The following is a 20811-nucleotide window of genomic DNA, read 5'->3' on the forward strand; positions in this document are numbered from 1 at the left end:
GATGATCATTAACTTCACACACTGGTGAACATCCAGGGAGCGGACATAGAGTTGGTAGACAGCTACAAATTCCTGGGTGTTCACCTTAACAACAAACTGGACTGGTCCGTCAACACCCACGCCCTCTACAAGAAGGGCCAGAGTCGCCTCCACCTGCTGAGGAGACTGAGGTCCTTTGGTGTGTGCAGGACTCTCTTACGGATCTTTTATGACTCTGTGGTAGCTTTAGCCATCTTCTATGCTGTGGGCTGCTGGAGAGGGGGCAGCACGGACAGGAGCAGGATCAATAGGCTGATCAGGAGAGCGAGCTCTGTCCTGGACGGTCCTCTGGACTCCGTGGAGGAAGTGTGGGAGAGAAGGATGTTGGCTAAGCTGACATCCATCATGAACAACACCTCTCACCTGCTACATGACACTGTTGTTTCCCTGGGCCGCTCCTTCAGCAGCAGACTGTTACACCCACGGTGTAAGAAGGAGAGGTTCCGCAGGTCCTTCATACCGACCGCTGTCAGGCTCTACAACACCTGCACCACCTGAACCATGTTGTAGACACTATGCATTCTTTACTTGCGTATCTTGCTTGCTGCTGTAACAAGTGAATTTCCCCACTGTGGGATAAATAAAGTACAAATACAAAATACAAATACGTTCATGTCCTCTTTCACTACATCCATAAACCTCCTCTTTGGTCTTCCTCTAGGCCTCCTGCCTGGCAGTTCCAAACTCAGCATCCTTCTACCTATATATTCCCTATTTCTCCTTCTCTAATGTCCAAACCATCTCAGTCTGGCCTCTCTGACTTTATCTCCAAAACCTCTAACATGTGCTGTCCCTCTAATGTACTCATTCCTGATCCTATCCTTCCTGGTCACTCCCAGAGAGAACCTCAGCATCTTCATCTCTGCTACCCCCAGCTCTGTCTCCTGTCTTTTCCTCATTAGTAGTAGAGTAGTAGAGCATCAAAATGCAAAAAGAAGAAACTGGGGAAAGGTAATTGATTGAAAACTACATTTCAACTCAAACAGGCTGATAAAAATCCACTTATGTGTAAAACCTTTCTGGACATTCACGCTGTCATGGTAGCAAAGGCAAAAGGCTTTCTGTCTGTGAATATGACAGGATTGTTGATCTGCACAAGCAAGGACTCTTTGAACTGGCAGGTTTGGACATTGGATTGGTTCTTCTTTTTCCATGTTGATGTCTACTTCAGGCTGCACGGTGGTCTAGTGGTTAGCATGTTGGCCACACAGTCACAGTCTGGAGATCTGGGTTCGAAGCTCCATTGGGCATTTCTGTGTGGAGTTTGCATGTTCGCCCCGTGCGTGTGTGGGTTTTCTCCGGGTGCTCCGGTTTCCTCCCACATTCCAAAAACATGCATGTCAGGTTAATTGGAGACTCTAAATTGTCCATAGGTATGAATGTGAGCGTTTGACTATATGTGCCCTGCCATTGGCTGGACACCAGTCCAGGGTGTACCCCCCCTGTCGCCCGAAGTCAGCTGGGATAGGCTCCAGCATACCCCCATGACCCCAATGAGGAGAAGTGGCATAGAAAATGGATAGATGTCTACTCCAGCACAGGTGTCAAAGGAAGCCCGAGACTCTGCGGGTTTTCTCTCTGAACAGTTTCTGATGAGCTCCTTCCCTCAAATTGAAGGTGGTGTTATCACCTGCTTTAGCTACCGGCTGGAAAGAAAAGTTGTTGTCCATGGCACGAGTTTGACACCCATACTGGTTCAGATCTACCAGCACAAAATGAGAATCCTTGTCACGTCCCCCTGGTTTTACAGTGTTGTTCAGGAATGTACTTGAGGCACTCCTTACGATGCACTGCAAGCCACCAAAGTAATTGCCTTGCCTTGCCTGGTTAGACGGAAATCACAAATAAAAGAGTATCTACAAGTTATTTTATTTTACAATATAAAGCATTCCATAGACTCAATCATGCTCAGGTATAGAGTGAAAAAGTATCCTGTTGAATATTTGTACCCTAAACACATATTGCATCCAAAGACATGAGAACAGATAAGACCTGAAACAAAAACAAAGTGTTAGGATTGACCAATGACAAAGAAAACACAACATATCAGATGCCACTCGAGTGCAAATAATACATTTCTAGAGTAAAGTACAATGTGTTATTAAGGTCACATTGCCTCATTTAATGCTACTTGTTCATTTGCTCAGTTGATGGTGTGAGATTTGGCTGTGCCTCATTGAGCTGACGATCCATCATGGTGGAGAAAAGGCAGTGACATGGAAGCCAATTCTAACGTATTACAGCATCTGATGATAAAACATGCATGTTTTTTTCTGGGTTGGTTGTCAAGAGTGCAGAACAAGGCGTACTTCAATGTCGGGGGACATCTTGATGATTTAGTGGGCGTCTCCGCTGACTGATGAGCCCTCCCCCTGCGGCGACGAACATCGGGATACCCCTCTTTCGGTGTTGTCGGAGCTCGAGCCGCTTTGACCGTGCAGGTCCGCCGAGGTTGCGTTTGTTGAAGTAGACGCGGGCCTGGCTTTCTCCTTAAAGTCTGTGATAATTACGGTTAGGTCGCCCACCGTGACCTCCAGATGCCGTGCGCTGCTCCTGTCCACGTTTTTTAACCTTGGCCTGGGAAGGACAGGAACCGAATCAGTACAGAAGACGCTGATGTGAACATCATAATAGTCGACACTCACATACCTCATCTTTTTTAGGCTTTTCTTCCTCAGGGAAGGATCTTTATCGCTCTTGTCTCGCTCTGATTTTTCTTTCTTCTCTTTTTTAAGCTGCGTGGGCGGTGCAAATTGCTGATTTACTTGCTGTACCACAAGCTGAGAAACAGGCCGTGGCTTCCTAAAAGAGACGTGTGGGCGGGTACAATGGGCCATTATTTCAAATGAATACTTCCATGACAGTGATAGTTACTGTCAGTTACACTTACTGCATCTGATTACGAGTAATACTGTGAGCAGCCAGGGTGTAGACCAGGGGCCTGTACTATGAAGCAGGATTTCTCCTTACCCTGGATGAGTTGGAGGATTAAGTCCCGATATGCCATACTATGAATCTGGTTTACTTTTTAACAGGATAAGTCGCCATAAGACACCCAATTCATGGGACGAGACCATGAGATTTGGACTACGAGACGAGACAGGATTTTAACTTTACTTTTAGGAAAACCACAATGAAAAAATACAACAATATATATTAAACTATACTGCAATCTACTAATACAGTTTCTACTACGTTACACTCTTCTGCACTCGTGTGTATGCTAGCAACCCCGCCTCCACCCACTGGGACAAAGAGACTGTATGACTGACAGAAGTTCATGCTGTTGTTCGATGGACATCAGCAGATGTGGCGAAAACCAATGCACAGAATGAATCCTCTTCCTGCCTGTTTGGAGGTGAGAGATGAGGGAAACAGATGCGCATGGACATGGCAAAATACTGAGGCATTAAATAATAATAATTTAGCATCTACAGCTTTGCAAGTACATTAGCTTTATATTGTTCATACTTTTTTTTAGATTGTTCATACTTATCATAGATTGTTGTCCCTAAGTGAAGTAAGCCGCTGTGCTGCCCGTAGACTGGTCATCTGCTGCTAACCCCCCCTCATTCACGTGAACACACTGGTGTCAAGACTAAGAAATCCTGACATGACTAATCAAGTTGGTATCCAGCTTTGTAGTACTGCTTATCCCACATCTTCAATGTTTGGCTTGGTTAAGCCAGAAAACAAAGAACAGAACTGGGGTAAGTTAAGCATGATTGGTAGTACAGGCCTAAGAAACCGATAGTCATCCATCGTTTATAGCAGTTAATCGGTTCCACACCTGACCTCGACAAATGAATTTAAATATAGGATTCAATGTTAATAAATTGAATATTTTTGTAGTTAGAGCATAGAAAACTTGTTTAGGACTTTGTAAACATTGTTAGAGTCCTGTAGACAGAAAATCACACCCGATAGGCACCTTTACACACCTGTTATTCATTGTTTATGCCACATTGCTCAACCCTTATGCTGTAGGGACTTGAGACGGCTGCTAGCTGGCAAGCTAACCAGTTAGCCTCAAATTGATTTCTTCTTTAAACTTAAGAAGCCAAAAACTTACCACTTCAAGATTCAAGAGTTTTATTGTCATATGCATAGGTAATCGGAGGGAGAACTTTTTTTCACTCTATGATGTGGGACATGCCATGTCTGAGTTCATGCAGTGTTAAGGTAATGTCATGTAAGCTAATGTCTCAATGTTTTGTGTCACTATTTCCACCTAGTGACCACAATACTACATATCACTTGTATATGTTTGGACAAATAATAGACCATAGTCTACCACAAAACAGCCATGACTTATTAATTAATTTCAGAAAAAAACAATATAGTGAGGGGGCGATAATCGAACCGCAATACTGCAAGGGACGGCTGTACTGGTTTGTAATAAATATGAATAAAACAGTGGGTGATATATGCGAAATTTTACACACGTGTTAGTTGAATACATCTACTGCATATTCCAACTTGCACTTGTTTAATCATGATCACAGCTAAACACTGAAGACGCTAGCAGGCAACTGTGACAACAAGCTACACATTGTTGCCTTGGAAACAAACTAGACTCTTAAGCTAGGCGAAGCAAGAGAGTGTGGTTAGAAGATACTTGAGCCTCTAAACAACACTTACTTCTGAACTTCTTTGTAAATGTTAGGTACAGTAATAAAAAATGGCAGCCATGACAGTTTGACGTTTTGTGTGCATGGTGTGTTCACTGTAATAAATTAAAATCAGAGATCAGGCTATCCGGACGGATAGACCACAAAATAAGTGATACAAATTGATTCCACAAACTCGAACAAAATCCAGACAATCCCAACAATACTGTAAACTTGCGCAAGTTATTTATTTGTAAATACTTGACAAATTCTTACCGAGTTGACGTGCCTTTCCTGACATCGCACATCATGCATTTGAACGCCTCTGCGGTGTTCCTGAAGGTGCAGACGCTGCAGTCCCAGTAGCCATCGTCGGCGGGCGGCTTCAGTTGCCGCTTCGGCCTTCAAACGACACAAAACAACAGCGGGCAAGCTCGCTATTAACTCTGCCTCTGTGAATAATGTTCAACCCGAAACGACTCGCTTACTGTATGAGCAACTCCGAAGAAGTCGACTAAATGAGGGAGCTTCTACCAACAAGCTAACAAGCTAGCCGCCATGAAACAGTGAAAACATCCATCAATTTACGAAGCCGTCTCGTTTTCTGGGAATGACCTACAGAGGCCTCTTCAGTCGTGGATTTTTATTTTTACCTTGTGGGACTCTTCTTGTCGCCCATAACACACAAGTTGGCGTCAACGGAATTAAAAAGGATCCTGTACCAATCCAAAAAATCGCGTTTCAGCTGTCTTGGAAACTCCGGTAGTGGAGTGTCATGTGACCAGAGTTCAACCAATCACGTTCAGTGTTATGGCAACTACGCGACTCTTTTGATGTGTCTGGCGGCCGAACTCTTGCGTTCATGTTAAATAGAGGATCTTTGACACGTGTCGTTGCTGTAGCTTCTTAAAATAGAAGAGCGCTCCTTTCATATCTAGAAGATATTTCCATAAGGTTCAGCATAACGTGGCTTAAGTATAAATATGGTGTCCTCCACCCACTGTCCACCAGGTGGCAGCAGCGGTTAGCTTGAGATTCACCAACGAAGAAGAGCGAACGCGGAAACTATACATCACACGTACATCTTGTGTTAATGCGGGGATTAAACATTCTTTAGGTAACCACTATGCGGCACTTTGTGGGAGCGATTGTAATGATTATGTTATTATAATATGTTGGCACTTTGTTGTGTGATGCTACGCTAACTAGCTTGGCGCGCTCGCAGCTATGTTTTAGCCAACGTTGTGCGCTTAAAATCCCCCTGCAACATTTTGATATATTGCTCAAATTCACAAGTCACAATTTGGGGTAAAGTGGGTGCACTGTTTTTGTACGTGTAGCAAACAGGGGAATCTGAATTTGTTGCCGCATGGCGTGATGATGGCGTCACCGAGTCAATGACACTTTAAACTTCTTGCAGGTTCTTCACAACATACCGATACTTCATCCAGTGCATCCACGCTTCCAAAAGTAAGACCTCATGTTTGAATTATGCTTGTGTTGGAGTAGGCATTGCATTCCTGAACTCAACTGGTATTTTACAACCATTGCATCAAATATACTGTGTGAAATATGAACTATAACCATTATTTCATTGACATTTGAATTATGATTATGGAATTATGGTTATGTCATTTGCAATTGTGCTGGTATCTGTATTTGCATTGAGTGTTGTTCTTGAGAAGTCATGTTTATGAGGCCAGCCTGTAAAGCGGGGGTGTCCAAACTTTTTCCAGCGACGGTCACAGGATGCAACTTTGATATTTTGTAAAGTGACATAAGTCATGCCTGGTTCAAGAAAAAACTGCATCTCAGCCTTGTGATTGTATTTATTTTTAGCATCCACTTCACTCTTTTTCTCAATTTTTGCTGTTTTTTTTTCATTTTCTAAATATTTCAACTTTCTTCTTAAATGAGATTTGGAATTTTTCTTCTCGTAATATGACTTTATTCCCATAATTCTGTTTGGAGTACCCGTGAGTCAGTGAAATTGAGTCTGTTTGGAGTACCCGTGAGTCAATGATATTGGAGTCTGTTTGGAGTACCCGTGAGTCAATGATATTGGAGTCTGTTTGGAGTACCCGTGAGTCAATGATATTGGAGTCTGTTTGGAGTACCCGTGAGTCTGTGAAATTGGAGTCTTTTTGGAGTGCCCGTGAGTCAGTGAAATTGGAATCTGTTTGTAGTACCCGTTAGTCAGTGAAATTGGAGTCTGTTTGGAGTACTCGTGACTCACGAGTACTCACGAGTACACGAGTACTCACATGAGGCTTTCCATCCAACTGGTTCGCTCCTGGGCCGAAGCATCATGAGGCTTCATTTGTTGTATTGCGCCTTCATGTGGAAAATAAAGTGAGTGACTAAAATGATATCATGGATTTGATGGGGTCAAAAGGGCAGGGAGTTGTGATGTGAATGAATGTGTGTGTGTTACTTGAAAGAATGATTGCTTTATTTTAGACATTGACATATAAACAAGGAACAAGACACACCTTTCATTCATTTTTATTGAGGAAAACTAGCATTTCCAAAGTTTTTGGCTTTAAACGGTTTCTTTTTTTAGATAGGATTTCTCCTGCTTTTGAAAATAGTCTTTCGCAAGGGACTGATGAGGCTGGGGTACAGAGAAAGGTTATTGCTAGTTTGTAGAGGTTTGGGTAGACATTGTGCAGCTCCCAGTAGTCCAGGGGGTTTGACATACTGCTTATGTTGGGTTCCCCGAGGTAAGCGTGGACCTCCACAGTCGCATCTGCGGTCTCACTCTGGGTCCTCCTCTGCATGACTGTGTGGTCCAATCGCCGCCACAGTTTGTCACCTAAGACACAACAAACAGACTAACAGCCAACAGGCAGTTCTGGCTGCCCATTGTAGAGATGGGAGCAAAAGAATGCCTTATCCCACAATAATGCACTGCTGCTCATTTCCTATTGCTTAATTAAAACCATTACAATGTATCGAATATTACCTTGCTCCACAGGCTGGGAAGCTTCTGATGTGTCCGGTTGTGTTGATGAAGATGATGGGTTGGAGGAGGAGGAAGATGCCCTGTGCCGGATCACTGTCGCACATTCAGCTGTGAGCCTCCTCTCAGCCTCTTGTGCTTTATTGGGGCTAAAGAAGCCTATCTTCTTGAACCTGCAAATGACAATGAGACTCATTGCATTTGTGAACTCCAATCCAATCCAATCCACTTTATTTATACAGCACATTTTATAAACACTGTTTCCAAAGTGCTGCACAGACTAGCAAAATCATAAATAATAAGTAAATAAAGGAATGTAAATGTAAATAATAAGTAAAAATTACGACAATAAAAACTAAAAGATCGAATAGAAACAAAGAAACGTACAACAGTAAAATATTTAAAACAAGAAATCGAAACAATAAAAACCAAAAGTCCAAGAAGTAGGTAAAAAATAAGTAAATTTAATTAAAAAAAACTAAAATAAATAGAACCAATAAAAACTTTTAAAAAAATAATAAAAGACACAGAGGACCACAGGACTCATGCCGAGTTAAAAGCCAGAGAATAAAAGTGGGTTTTAAGACGAGACTTAAAGCTTTCAATTGTGGGGGCCGTTTTTACATAAGGGGGGAGAGTGTTCCACAGCTTTGGGCCGACAACAGAAAAGACCCGGTCTCCTCTGGTCTTAAGTCTGGTCTTAGGCACCACCAGTTGGAGCTGGCCTTCGGACCTCAAAGTGTGTGCTGGAGTGTACATTTGGGTGAGGTCTGAGATGTACTGAGGGGCCAGCCCATTCAAAGCTTTAAAAAAACAAACAATAAAATTTTAAAATCAATTCTAAAACGCACAGGCAACTAGTGCAGGGAAGCTAAAATTGGGGTAATATGCTCCCTCTTTTTGGTTGCTGTTAAAAGCCGTGCTGCAGAGTTCTGGACTAACTGGAAGCGAGAGAGTAATTTATGGTTTATTCCAGAGTAAAGCGCATTACAGTAGTCCAGACGTGACGAGATAAAAGCGTGCGTGGCTTGTTCGAAATGTTGCAATGATAAAAATGATTTGACTTTGGATAAAAGCCGAAGATGATAAAAACAAGATTTTACAACGGCATTGATTTGTTTATTAAGTTTAAAATCACTATCAATGATGACGCCAAGGCTGGTGGCTGTGGGACTGACATGGTTTTTCATGGGACCCAAGTCCAAGTGGGGGTCATTATTATTAAGGATGATAACTTCTGTCTTCCCCTCATTGAGCTTTAAAACATTTTGAGCCAACCAGACCTTGACGTCACTTAAGCACTCAAGAAGGGGAGTCAGGGGGGCATGGTAATTTCTTGTAATTGGTAAATAGATCTGGCAGTCATCTGCATAAAAGTGATAGGAGATGCCATGCTGTCTAAAAATTGTGCTAAGTGAGTTTAGGTACAGAACAAATAGGATGGGCCCCAGGATTGATCTCTGGGGGACTCCACATTCAAGGGGGGCAGTATGAGGTGGAGTCACCAAGTCCCACAGTAAGGCATCTCCCTGACAAGTAAGACCTAAACCAATCAAGGGCAGTCCCCCTGACACCCACACAGTTTTCCAAGCGAGATAAAAGAATAGTGTGGTCCACTGTGTCAAAGGCAGCAGTCAGGTCTAAAAGCACTAAAATGGCTGAACCACCATTATCAGTCATTAAAAACAGGTCATTAAAAACCTTTAAAAGTGCAGACTCAGTGCTATGAAAGGCCCTGTAACCTGACTGGAAGGTGTCTAAAATCCCATTTTCATCTAAAAAAGGCTGCATCTGTGCAAGAACACTTCTTTCTAAAATCTTTGAGATAAAAGGTAGTTTAGAAATGGGCTGATAATTTGATAAAATCGAAGGATCAAGACCTGTTTTTTTTTTTTTTTTTTTAAGCAAAGGTTCAACAGCAGCCTTTTTACAAAAGGAAAGAACAATACCAGAGGACAGGCTGCTGTTGATGATATCACAAACATAAGGGCCAATAGTTTCCCACACCTCCCTAAAAAAGCGAGGGGGGAGTGGGTCAATGGGAGAGGAAGAAGGCTTAAGACCATCAACTACCTTGGTAATGAAGGCCAGCAACACAGGTTCAAACTGATTAAAAACTTTAGAACACTGTGTCACTGTAGACAAATTAATAGAGGGGGGTGATATATTGGCTCGTATAGACGCAACCTTATTATTAAAAAAGTGCAGGAAATGTTCACAAGTGTCAGATGAGACTTCCAGTGTCGTGGATGGACTGGGGTTTAAAACAGAGTCAATAGTTTTAAAAAGAACACGTGGGTTGTTTATATTTTTTGATATCACATCTGAGAGGTATTTTCTTTTCTCAGCCTTCACTATGTTTTGATAACGCCTCCAACTGGCTTTGAGGGTTTCAAAGGAACCTTGCAGACCATCTTTCTTCCACCTGCGCTCGGCCTTTCGGCATTCGCGGCGTGCTTCTCGTGTGACATTGTTGAGCCACACATCCTGTTTAGTTTTAGGGAGCATGGTTTTACGCGGGGCTAGACTGTCCAGGACATCAGCACAGGTAGAAGTAAAGCAGTTCATTAGCTGCTCAGTATCAAGAGCAGCGTCTGGGGCCATTGCAACCCGAGATGCAGTGGCGAACAGAGAGGCAAAGGCAGAGGCCGTGTCAGGCTTGATGAAACGGTCAAGGCGAGCAGGAGCAGGCAGGGTGGCACTGCATCCATCCATCCATTTTCTATACCGCTTCTTCCTCATTAGGGTCGCGGGGGCATGCTGGAGCCTATCCCAGCTGACTTCGGGTGACAGGCGGGGTACACCCTGGACTGGTCGCCAGCCAATCGCAGGGCACATATAGACAAACAACCATTCACACTCACATTCGTACCTATGCATGTGAGTGTGAAAGGTTGCACATACCCGCATATGCACAATTAACATTCTGTCAAACTTTACCAACATTGCAGCGATAAAGTGCGATAAACTGTTCAACAAGAGGCAGTTGCTCATTTGTTGGTACTAGTAGACAGATGAGAAAAAGACAACTGATACAAACCTGGGATCCAGCAGTGTTGCCAGTGACATGATGCTCATGGCTTGGAGGTTGTAGAGCTTGTCCCTCAGTTGTTTTTTAAGACCCTCAGCCATTGCTTTGCTCTCCTCCATTTGTATGGTTCCCATGTCATCCTCCAAGGTGTGGTGCAGCATGGCCAAAAGTGGTATGACCTTGGACCCAGACACTCTCCTCTCCTCTGAGAGCTTTACGGTGGCATCATTAAATGGGGACAGCACCTGCAGACTCTCAGAAATGAGCCTCAACTGGTGGGATGTGAGTGGGGTAATGTCAGTGTGTAGGCCTGCCAGGGCTGCTCCTACGGCTTCCCTGAGGTTGTACATGCGTTGCAGCATGTGGAAGGTGCTGTTCCAGCGTGTCTCCACCTGAAGATAAAAGGTCATTATTGTTTGAAAGGGGAGTGGAAGCAGTTATGGATGTCAACTTACCTCTTGAATGAGCTTCAGCACACGCTCTGTAGGCTTCATTTGCTCCTGCACCTGTGTCAGCCTTGTCTATAAACAATAAAATAGGAAACAAAACATTATTCAAGTCATTCAGCATTAATTTGAATACTGCTGTGTAATAAAGGAATTCACCTTTGCAGTGGTACTGCTTTTGAAGTTGCCAATATCCTCCTACGCTGAAGACGGATCTCAGACAGCTCAGTGTTTTCTGCCTGAGCCTTCTTCACTATCAGATTTAATGTGTGCGCCACACAAATTGTGTGGCGCAGATGAAGGTCTCTGGCACATGCAGTCATGTTGGCTGCACCATCTGTCACAAGGCAAGTTACAAGGCAAGAGCGCTCTCAACCTGTGGGTACCCGCGGTGGGCTTTTAACAAATGTCAAAAGAAGAGAGTAGGGAAAGAAACCCAAAAGCCCACAGAAGCAAAAAGGAGAGGAGTGGTAGTCCCTTATGTAGCGGGGGTCTCCGAAAAACTCCAGAGGATCTTATGGCAACACAAAATTCCTACCTATTTTAAACCAGTAAATACCCTGAGACAAAAACTAGTGCATCCTAAAGACAAGGCTCCAAACCAGAAACAAAGCAATGTGGTCTATTCCATCCACTGTAAAGATGAGGAATGCAAAGAGCACTACATTGGGGAAACTAAGCAAATGCTCCAAAAAAGGCTTTATCAACATCGCAGGGACAATTCTAGTGGTCCTCAATCAGCAGTACATCTACACCTTAAAGCTACCAATCACTCTTTTCAGGACAGCGAGGTAAAGATTTTGGCCAAAGAAAACAGATGGTTTGAAAGAGGAGTAAAGGAAGCTATTTTTGTCAAACAACAGAACCCATCATTGAAGCGGAATGGTGGTTTGAGGTTTAATTTGGACCCTGTGTTCAGCAGGTTACTGAGACCAAAACCCACAGCTCTTAGTCTTGCAAATGAGGTAGAGCCAGGGCCGAGCCAGAACAATAGATGCTAACGAGCCAATATCAGAGTCGTTCATACCCAACGAAACTTCCCTTTTATCGGAGGTGTTAATAGCAGGATAGGATTATACCACTACTCCGCCCAGGCTTAGTGTAAGGAACCAATAGTAGGAGTGTGTTGGCACACCAATTCCGCCCACTCTTACTGTATTTAAGGCCAAAGCTACCAGCACTTATTAGTTCGCTGACGAAGCTCTTCGGATGAGGAGCAAAACGTCTGACACCTTCTTCACAGAAGTACAGATGACGTCTCAAGAAGCCTTTTCCTCGATAAACATATATACCAATAAATTAAGCAACAACAACAGAAGAGACATTAATACAAGTAAATAATACAAATAAATAAATAAAGTGCTATGAGTGTGTGCGCGTGTTGTGTGTGGCGTGTGCAAGTGCTTCGTTGAGAAGCCTGATGGCCTGTGGGTAAAAGCTGTTTGCCAGCCTTGTGGTCCTGGACTTCAAACTCCTGTAGCGTCTGCCTGACGGTAGGAGTGTGAATAATGAGTGTTGTGGATGTGTGTTGTCCTTGATGAGGTTGTGTGTTCTGCGTAGGACTCTAGTTTTATAAATGTCTTGCAGTGAGGGGAGGGCTGCCCCAACAATGTTCTGTGAGGTCTTGATCACCCGCTGGAGTGCCTTCCTATCACGTGTTGTACAGTTACCGTACCAAACAGTGATGGAGGCGGTAAGGACACTTTCCATAGTGCATCTGTAGAAGCAACTCAGGATTGTGGTGGACATGCCAAATTTCCTCAGTTTTCTCAGGAAGTACAGTCTCCTTTGGGACTTCTTCAGAATTTGTTGGGTGTTGTGAGACCAGGTGAGGTCCTCGCTGATGTGTGTGCCAAGGAACTTGAAGGTTTTCACCCTCTCCACCTCAGTCTCATCAATAAACAGGGGTCTATGCGGCTCCTTTTCCCTTGTTCTTGGGTCGATGATCATCTCTTTAGTCTTATCTGTATTGAGAAGGAGATTGTTATCACGACACCAAGCTATGAGGTCCGCCACCTCTCTTCTGTATGATGTTTCAACACCACCAGTGATCAGTCCGATGACTGTAGTGTCATCCGCAAATTTAATGATGCTGGTGTTGTTCTGGGAGGCCACGCAATCGTACAGTAGGTGAAGAGCGTGTAGAGGAGTGGACTCAGCACACACCCCTGTGGGGTCCCAGTGCTCACAATTCTTGAGCTGGATGTGCGATTGTGGACTCTGACTGGGGTCTGCCTGTGAGAAAGTTAAACACCCAGTTACAGAGGGAGGGAGACAGGCCAAGTGTGAGGAGCTTATTTGTGAGTTTGTGGGGGCAGACTGTATTAAAAGCAGAGCTATTGTATTGTATTGTATTGTATGTACTTTATTTATCCCACAGCGGGGAAATTTACTTGTTACAGCAGCAAGCAAGCAAGACAAGTAAAGAGAACAGTAAAGTAAAGTAAAGTAAAGCATCGTGACTACAACATGGTTCAGGTGGTGCAGGTGTTGTAGAGCCTGACAGCGATCGGTATGAAGGACCTGCGGAACCTCTACTTCTTACACCGTGGGTGTAACAGTCTGCTGCTGAAGGAGCTGCTAAGGGAACCCACAGTGTCATGTAGTGGGTGAGAGGTGTTGTCCATGATGGATGTCAGCTTAGCCAACATCCTTCTCTCCCCCACTTCCTCCACGGAGTCCAGAGGACCGTCCAGGACAGAGCTCGCTCTCCTGATCAGCCTATAGTCTATAAATAGCATTCTGACGTATGTGTCCTGGCCCTGCAGGTGAGAAAGGGCTGTGTGGATGGCAGTGTTGACTGCATCATCCGTGGACCGGTTTTGGCGATATGCAAACTGTAGAGGGTCCACAGTTGCCGCCGGGATGCTCTTTTTGATGTGGGTCATGACTATTCTTTCAAAGCACTTCATAACAATAGGAGTGAGTGCTATAGGGCGATAGTCATTCAAGCAGGTCACGTTGCTCTTCTTGGGTACGGGCACTATGGTGGTGGACTTAAAGCAGGTCGGTACAGATGCTTGTGCAAGCGACAGGTTAAATATGTCAGCAAGCACATCAGCTAGCTCTGATGAGCAAACCCGAAGTGCACGTCCTGAGATGTTGTCTGGCCCTGCTGCTTTTCGTGGGTTTGTTTTGTTCAGAACCCTGCGCACATCAGCTGATGTCACCATGAGAGGTGAGTCCTGTGTGCTCCCCAAGTCCAGCCACCCTCTCTGCTCATCAGGAGTTTGGGTGTCAAAGCGGGCATAGAACTCGTTCAGCTCATCTGGAAGTGTGGTTTGACTGGACGTGGCTACGCTACTCTGCTGTCGATAGTCTGTGATGTGCTGGAGCCCCGCCCACATGCGCCGAGGGTCTGAGGTGGAATAGTAGCCCTCCAGCTTCTGTCTGTACTGTCTTTTGGCCTCTCGTATGGACCTCCTCAGGTCATATCTGGCCTTTTTGTAGTCATCAGCAGTGCCCATGACAAATGCAGTCGAACGAGCACGTAGCTTAGCCCTTACATCACAGTTCATCCACTGTTTTTGGTTAGGGTATTTTCTGTAATACTTGGTGGTGGTAACAGTCTCTATACATGTGCTAATGTAGCCAGTAACAGCAGAAGCATATTCATCCAAATCAACAGTACAATCTTCCCTCCCCGCTGCAGTTTTAAACACATCCCAGTTTGTGCAGCCAAAGCAGTCCTGAAGTACTTGATCAGTTTCTTCATTCCACACTTTAACTGCTGTACGTACAGGGGGAGCTTGCTTGAGAAGTTGTCTGTATGTTGGATAAAGGAATATAGAGATGTGGTCGGCCTTTCCAAAGTGGGGTCTTGGAACAGCCTTCAAAGCACCTTTCATGTTGCAGTAGACTTGGTCCAGGATGTTATTTTCCCTTGTGGGAAAGCTCACATGCTGGTATTATTTGGGGAGGACAGTCCTGAGGTTACAGTGGTTGAAATCGCCAGACATAATGAATACAGCGTCTGGGTGTTTGGTCTCGTGTTTATCAGTGATGTCATGCAGGAGGCCTAGTGCATTAGCAGTGTTTGCTCGTGGTTTGATGTAAACAGCAGTTAAATACACAGCGCTACGTAGGATGATGTAGGAAGCCCGTCTCGCGAGGCTTCTGACGTAGCAACGGGCGTTCCGAGGCTTCGGGCGTGGCATAAGCGTAATCAACACATACCTCGATGCGCGCTTTGCAGATTTTTTTTCCAGTTTACTCGGCACACGCATCGGCGCCTCGGCACAGTAGGGCACATCACTATTCGTGAGTTAGTGAAATTGGAGTCTGTTTGGAGTACCCGTGAGTCAGTGAAATTGGAGTCTGTTTGGTGTACCCGTGAGTCAGTGAAATTGGCGTCTCTTTGGAGTACCCAAGAGTCAGTGAAATTGGAGTGTGTTTGGAGTACCCATGAGTCAGTGAAATTGGAGTGTGTTTGGAGTACCCATGAGTCAGTGAAATCGGAGTCCTGTTTGGAGTACTCATGAGTCAGTGAAATTGGAGTGTGTTTGGAGTACCCGTCAGTCAGTGAAATTGAGTCTGTTTGGAGTACCCGTGAGTCAGTGAAATTGAGTCTGTTTGGAGTACCCGTGAGTCAGTGAAATTGGAGTGTTCGTTAAACACCCGTGATACAACTCGGGCAGGAAGGGGAAAGGAAAGATGCTTTGAGGCAGGGGACACGTGTTGGGGTTAATACATTGAAGTGCAGGTAGAGAACAGTTCCGCAATTAAAGACATGCTTCCTGATTTACATTTTTCATTTAGCTAGCGGTAGCAGGAGTGAGTAAGTTAACGAGTTAACGGAAACAAGTACTGTATGTGTGAATCCTGTTTATGTAAAAAATGTGGGTTTTGAGGGACTCGTTGACTGGTGCATATCTTGTCCTGCGAGACACTGTTGTGTGTCTACAGTCTCCATCTGCACAATAAAAGAAATACACAGCTGTATTATTTTCTGTCCTGCTCATTTTTCACCGAAGTGGTGGTGTTTTAGATGGTTGCACACAAGCCTTGCAGCTAATATATGGAATATTTTGCAGTGGCATTCCGACATCAGTGGCATTCCGTGCGAGAGCAGTACGAGCAGCACTTCTCACCGATGGACACGAGAGAGGTAAAGATTGACACTTGTGGTTTGGTGTTCTGGCCCAGACAGAACAAGTGGATACTACGCGCTTGAGTACAGTTGGCTTAGTCTTCACTCTGGTATTTATGTCATGTGACCAAAGGCTATGCAGTAAAGAACATTTGCATAAAGTAAAGACTGGATTGGGCAGCTTCACCAGCTTAGATTTTATACAAAGCTTCTAAAACAGGGGTCTCAAACTCAATTTCACTAGGGGCCAGTGGAGGTAGAGTCTGGGTGAGGCTGGGCCACATCAAGTATTGGGAGTAGGGCTGGGAATCTCAGGGTACCTCACGATACGATACAATTCACAATTCATTCACGTGATAACACCACTGTTAGTTCAGTGTTGGTGTTTACTTGCCCCTGTAGGTATGGAAGTAACACTGAGCTTGGCCGGATGTTGCGGGCTGCAGTTACACTACTCTTTGATGTCCAGTCGCGGGCCGCAAGATACGATTTGGTGGGCCACAAATGGCCAGCGGGCCGCAAGTTTGAGACCCCTGTTTTAAAACATAATTTAATAGAACAAAGTTGTCACACATGCAGAGGGAGAGAGCAGAGCAGACAACACTTGTACCGCAGTTTCTTGTAACATATTTGTCATGTCTGCATTCCTTTTGCTGTCACGTTAACCTGTTAAAATAAATATAAAATAAAATAACATTTCAGCTCTATGCTCTATGCCACTGAAATGACAGTACAGTATTTCTCCTCATAATATTACCATTTTCCTCTTGTAAAATTGTGACCTTATGTCTCGTTAGAATAGGACTTTTTTCTCGTAATATTTTAACTTTATTCTTGGAAAATTCCATCTGTTTTTTTTCCATTTCTGCTCTTTTTTTCATTTATTTTTTTTATTTTCAACTATTTCAACTTTCTTCTTGTAAATCTTCCTCACACAATTATATTGAATTTATTCCCATATTATTTAGATTTTTTTCTGGTAACATTATTAACAAATTCTATTTTTAGAATGTGCCAGTGACCAATAAAAAATGGCACCCTGCTTTATGCAAATGTTCTTGAGTGCACAGCCTTTGGTCACATGATGAAAATACCAGCGTGAACACTAAGTGAAATGCAGAATGGAAGTATGCAGCAACTGTCTGGACCAGGGTGCCAAAGGACAGGTGTGAACTTTAGCATAGAAATAGAGTATACAGAATGTGGCTGGAGATATGATGATTGCATGGTACAGCTATAACGTGTTACGTGAAACTAATCACCATGCTTACCACATTGTGTATATTCAGGTGACTGTGCATCGCGTGGTCAACATCGTCGACAGGAGAAGCGCCCACCCTTCTTCTGGGGGTGCGATGAGCTACGACAGAGGGTTTGATGACGACCAGTGGTACAACGAAGGTCCGAACTATCACGGGGAAACGTGCCACATGGAAGACGACTACCTGCCAAACCGCTACTACAACGAAAACCCCAACTATGGCAATGTCCGCAGAGAGTCGCCATGCCGCCATCAGGTCAAAAACACGTGAAGAATCTTTTGATAACAGCAGAAGGCGTTAGAAATGTTACCAGATGTGTTAGACAGGCCTTTTTAGCAGTCCTTTGTACTAAATGACTTTTTCCTCTCTCTTCAGGAGCCACCTTATCAGCGTCCGCGTTATGGCAGAGATGATCTGAGGCATCAGTTACGCTCCAGGTGCGCCCTGTTGTTTGCTTTCTTCCTTTCAGCCACTCTTACCTTTCTTACTCCTACCAAGGATGCTACCTACTCCACATGCGCAGCTCTACTAGCTATAGGAAAAATCAGATACTCTATACTATATACTGTACTATACTATAATATATACTGTACTATACACTATACTATATACTGTACTGTATACTATATACTGTACTACACTGGAAAAACTTGAAATGGTGGATGGTGGGTCGGTATTCATTTTGTGCTTTTAATTTATTTAGTTATTCATGTCTTAGTTTTACACAATACATAATAAATAAGATAAATTAGATCACTATAATGTACGAATCCCCCCCCCCCCATAATATAGTAGATTGCTATAATGTACACTATATACTGTACTACACTATATACTATACTGTATGCTTTATACTGTACTACACTATATACTATACTGTATGCTATATACAAAGCCATGTCAAAAAATTAGAATATTGTGTAAAAGTTCATTTTCTTCTGTAATATAATTCAAATATTGAAACCTTCATATAGTCCAGGTTCATTAGTGCATGCAGTGAACTATTCAACATTTTTATTTGTCTTAATTTAGATTTTTATGGCATACAGCTCAAGAAAACCCCCAAATCCATGTGTCATAATATAAGAATATTCTGACAGTACTCAGTTACTCGGTCTCAAAGTACTCTGTTTGCTAATTTAAAAATCAGCTCATCAACTCAAAATGTCTGTTAAGGTTCCCTGAGCCTATAAAAACATGTCAGCCTGGTTCAGATCACAAAACCACAACCATGGGGAAGGTTTCTGACCTGACTGATAAGGAGAAGACCCCTATTCACATTCTCCATCTGGAGGCCAAGAAACAAAAATACATTTCAGGAAGAGTTGGCTGTTCACAAAGTGCTGTACCAAAGCACATAAGAGGAAACTTTTTGGAAGATCAAAATGTGCAGGAGAAGCAGGAGAGATGTCCAGAAACTTAAGAAAATTCTGAATAAGAGCCGCTTCAAAAATTTGACTGAGCTCACAAAGCAGTGGAATGAGGCTGGAGTGTGGACCTCAAGGAAAACAGTCCACAGACGTATCCTAGAAATGGGCTACAGAAGCCGGATCCCCAGGGTCGAGCCACTCCTGACCCCAAAACAAAAAAGAAACGTCTGACCTGAGCTTTCGATAAAAAGAATTGGACTGTTGGCCAATGGTCCAAGGTCCTGTTCTCTGATGAAAGTAAATGTCTCTCATTTGGAAATCAAGGTCCTAGGGTCTGGAGGAAGACTGTAGAGGCACAGGACAGAAGCTGCCTACAGTCCAGCGTGAAGTTTCCTCAGTCTGTGATGATTTGGGTGCCATGTCATCTGCTGGTGTTGGTCCACTCTGTTTCATCAAGTGCAGAGTCAATGCAGCTGTCTACCAGGAGATCTTGCAGCACTTCATGCTGACTTCATATTCCAACATGACCTGGCACCTGCCCACAGCGCCAAAACCACTAGTACCTGCTTTACTGACAACAGTATTACTGGGCTGGACTGGCCTGCAAATTCACCTGACCTGAACCCCATAGAGAATGTGTGTGTATCGTGAAGAGGAAGATGAGTAACATCAGACCCAACAACACAGATGAGCTGAAGGCCCCTATCGAAGCATCCTGGGCCTCCGTAACACCTCAATAGCGCCACAGGCCGATTGCCTCCATGCCAGACCAAATTAAAGCAGTGATTCGTGCAAAAGGAGCGGCAACCAAGTATTGACTACAGGAATTAAGGAATTTTCCAGTGGATTGAAATTTCTGTATTATGAATCCCATTTTTTAATTGTTGTGATGAAATATTCTAATTTTTTGACACAAGGATTTTTTTCAATTCAGTTGATGTGTAATAAATCTAGGATATACGAAGGCTTATTTTTTTTATTATATTATGGAAGACAATTAACTTTTACACAATATTCTAATTTTTTGACATGGCTCTGTATTGTATACTATATACTGTACTACACTATGTACTATACTGTATACTATATACTGTACTACACTATATATTATAATGTATGGTTTATACTGTATACTATAACTCAGTTATAAGCCTTTATGAATTTATTCCCATACTCTTTCTGTGAATAATACATCACTCTTTATTCCACAATGACAAGCCTCTATGAAGATGCACTGTTCAGCTCGTGGTCTATTCTGTTTGTTGGGGTTGTAGCTACATGACACTGTGGGTTCCCTTAACAGCTCCTTCAGCAGCAGACTGTTACACCCACGGTGTAAGAAGGAGAGGTTCCGCAGGTCCTTCATACCGACCGCTATCAGGCTCTACAACGCCTGAACGATTTTGTATTCACTATGTCACTATGCATTCTTTACTTGTGTATCTTGCTTGCTGCTGCAACAGATGAATTTCCCTGCTGTGGGATTAATAAAGTACTACTACTACTAGTGAAGCAAATTGACCACTAGAGAGAGACACAACACCAGCTCTAAAATTCATGGCCGTCATGCTGCTTGAGTTGATTAAGTTATGTTTTATTTACTATGAATGTTATATATTGCTGGACTGTTTAGCATTTAAATGACGCTGCATGTATCCTTTAGTCCTACATTTCACCCATAAAGCAAATTGCTTCAGTGTATTAAAAAAAAACACTTTTCGCAAATAAATGTAGAAACATTTCATTGTATAAACCAAAGGTTCGTAAACCTCAGGGCTCAACCCTGGACTGAGTCGCTAAGTCCAGCTGTTGTAAACCCTAAATCAACACACGCTTGTCACCTAAGAGTTGATGGGCTCCCACCCCTTCCTAGGAGTCATAGCAGGCAAGAATGGGGAACAAAGGCCACCAGTGTCTAGCCCACCCTCATAGGAAAAACATGCAGGTGTGAGTTAAAACACACACCATGGACATTTAAAGCAGGTTCATTATTTCATTATAG

General features: G+C 43.5%; 3 protein-coding genes across 10 annotated transcripts in view; 1 reads left to right on the forward strand and 2 right to left on the reverse strand.

Annotated features, from left to right (window-relative positions):
- Positions 1-1878: 1878 nt before the first annotated feature.
- On the reverse strand, positions 1879-5445 carry LOC129180905 (YY1-associated factor 2-like). The gene is made up of 4 exons (XM_054775230.1): positions 5303-5445; positions 4926-5051; positions 2689-2841; positions 1879-2616 (listed from the first exon to the last, which is right to left on the reverse strand). The coding sequence occupies exons 1-4, from the start codon at positions 5326-5328 to the stop codon at positions 2376-2378; spliced, it is 546 nt and encodes a 181-aa protein (XP_054631205.1). The 5' UTR covers positions 5329-5445; the 3' UTR covers positions 1879-2375.
- LOC129180903 (periphilin-1-like) overlaps positions 4986-20811 on the forward strand; it is a 71020-nt gene continuing 55194 nt past the window's right edge. For 3 of the 8 annotated variants that reach the window (XM_054775220.1, XM_054775223.1, XM_054775225.1), the window contains exons 1-5: positions 4986-5766; positions 6070-6119; positions 16122-16195; positions 17467-17694; positions 17815-17876. In XM_054775220.1, coding sequence (XP_054631195.1) covers position 6119; positions 16122-16195; positions 17467-17694; positions 17815-17876 — 365 coding nt within the window. In that variant the 5' untranslated portion in view covers positions 4986-5766; positions 6070-6118. Of the gene's footprint in view, positions 6120-16121; positions 16196-17466; positions 17695-17814; positions 17877-20811 lie in introns of all 8 variants that reach the window. The other 5 variants (XM_054775224.1, XM_054775228.1, XM_054775222.1 and 2 more) reach the window with 4 other exon arrangements.
- On the reverse strand, positions 7536-11338 carry LOC129180904 (zinc finger BED domain-containing protein 4-like). The gene is made up of 4 exons (XM_054775229.1): positions 11248-11338; positions 11098-11163; positions 10652-11034; positions 7536-7784 (listed from the first exon to the last, which is right to left on the reverse strand). Exons 2-4 carry the CDS (start codon positions 11134-11136, stop codon positions 7574-7576), a joined length of 633 nt encoding a protein of 210 aa, XP_054631204.1. The 5' UTR covers positions 11137-11163; positions 11248-11338; the 3' UTR covers positions 7536-7573.

The sequence above is a fragment of the Dunckerocampus dactyliophorus genome, chromosome 5, assembly GCF_027744805.1.
Source record: "Dunckerocampus dactyliophorus isolate RoL2022-P2 chromosome 5, RoL_Ddac_1.1, whole genome shotgun sequence".
Classification (NCBI taxonomy): domain Eukaryota; kingdom Metazoa; phylum Chordata; class Actinopteri; order Syngnathiformes; family Syngnathidae; genus Dunckerocampus; species Dunckerocampus dactyliophorus.

What these genes read in the sequence shown, in the direction of transcription:
- LOC129180905 (XM_054775230.1), bottom strand. Translation starts at nt 5,328, where the DNA reads ATGGGCGACAAGAAGAGTCCCACAAG. An exon ending in AGGAAAGGCACGTCAACTCG is followed by an intron (nt 2,842 to 4,925) that starts GTAAGAATTTGT and finishes CGTCTCTTTTAG; the next exon opens with GAAGCCACGGCCTGTTTCTC. An exon ending in AAAAGCCTAAAAAAGATGAG is followed by an intron (nt 2,617 to 2,688) that starts GTATGTGAGTGT and finishes TGTCCTTCCCAG; the next exon opens with GCCAAGGTTAAAAAACGTGG.
- LOC129180904 (XM_054775229.1), bottom strand. Translation starts at nt 11,136, where the DNA reads ATGAAGCCTACAGAGCGTGTGCTGAAGCTCATTCAAGAG. An exon ending in TGCTGAAGCTCATTCAAGAG is followed by an intron (nt 11,035 to 11,097) that starts GTAAGTTGACAT and finishes TTTTATCTTCAG; the next exon opens with GTGGAGACACGCTGGAACAG. An exon ending in GCAACACTGCTGGATCCCAG is followed by an intron (nt 7,785 to 10,651) that starts GTTTGTATCAGT and finishes TGTCATTTGCAG; the next exon opens with GTTCAAGAAGATAGGCTTCT.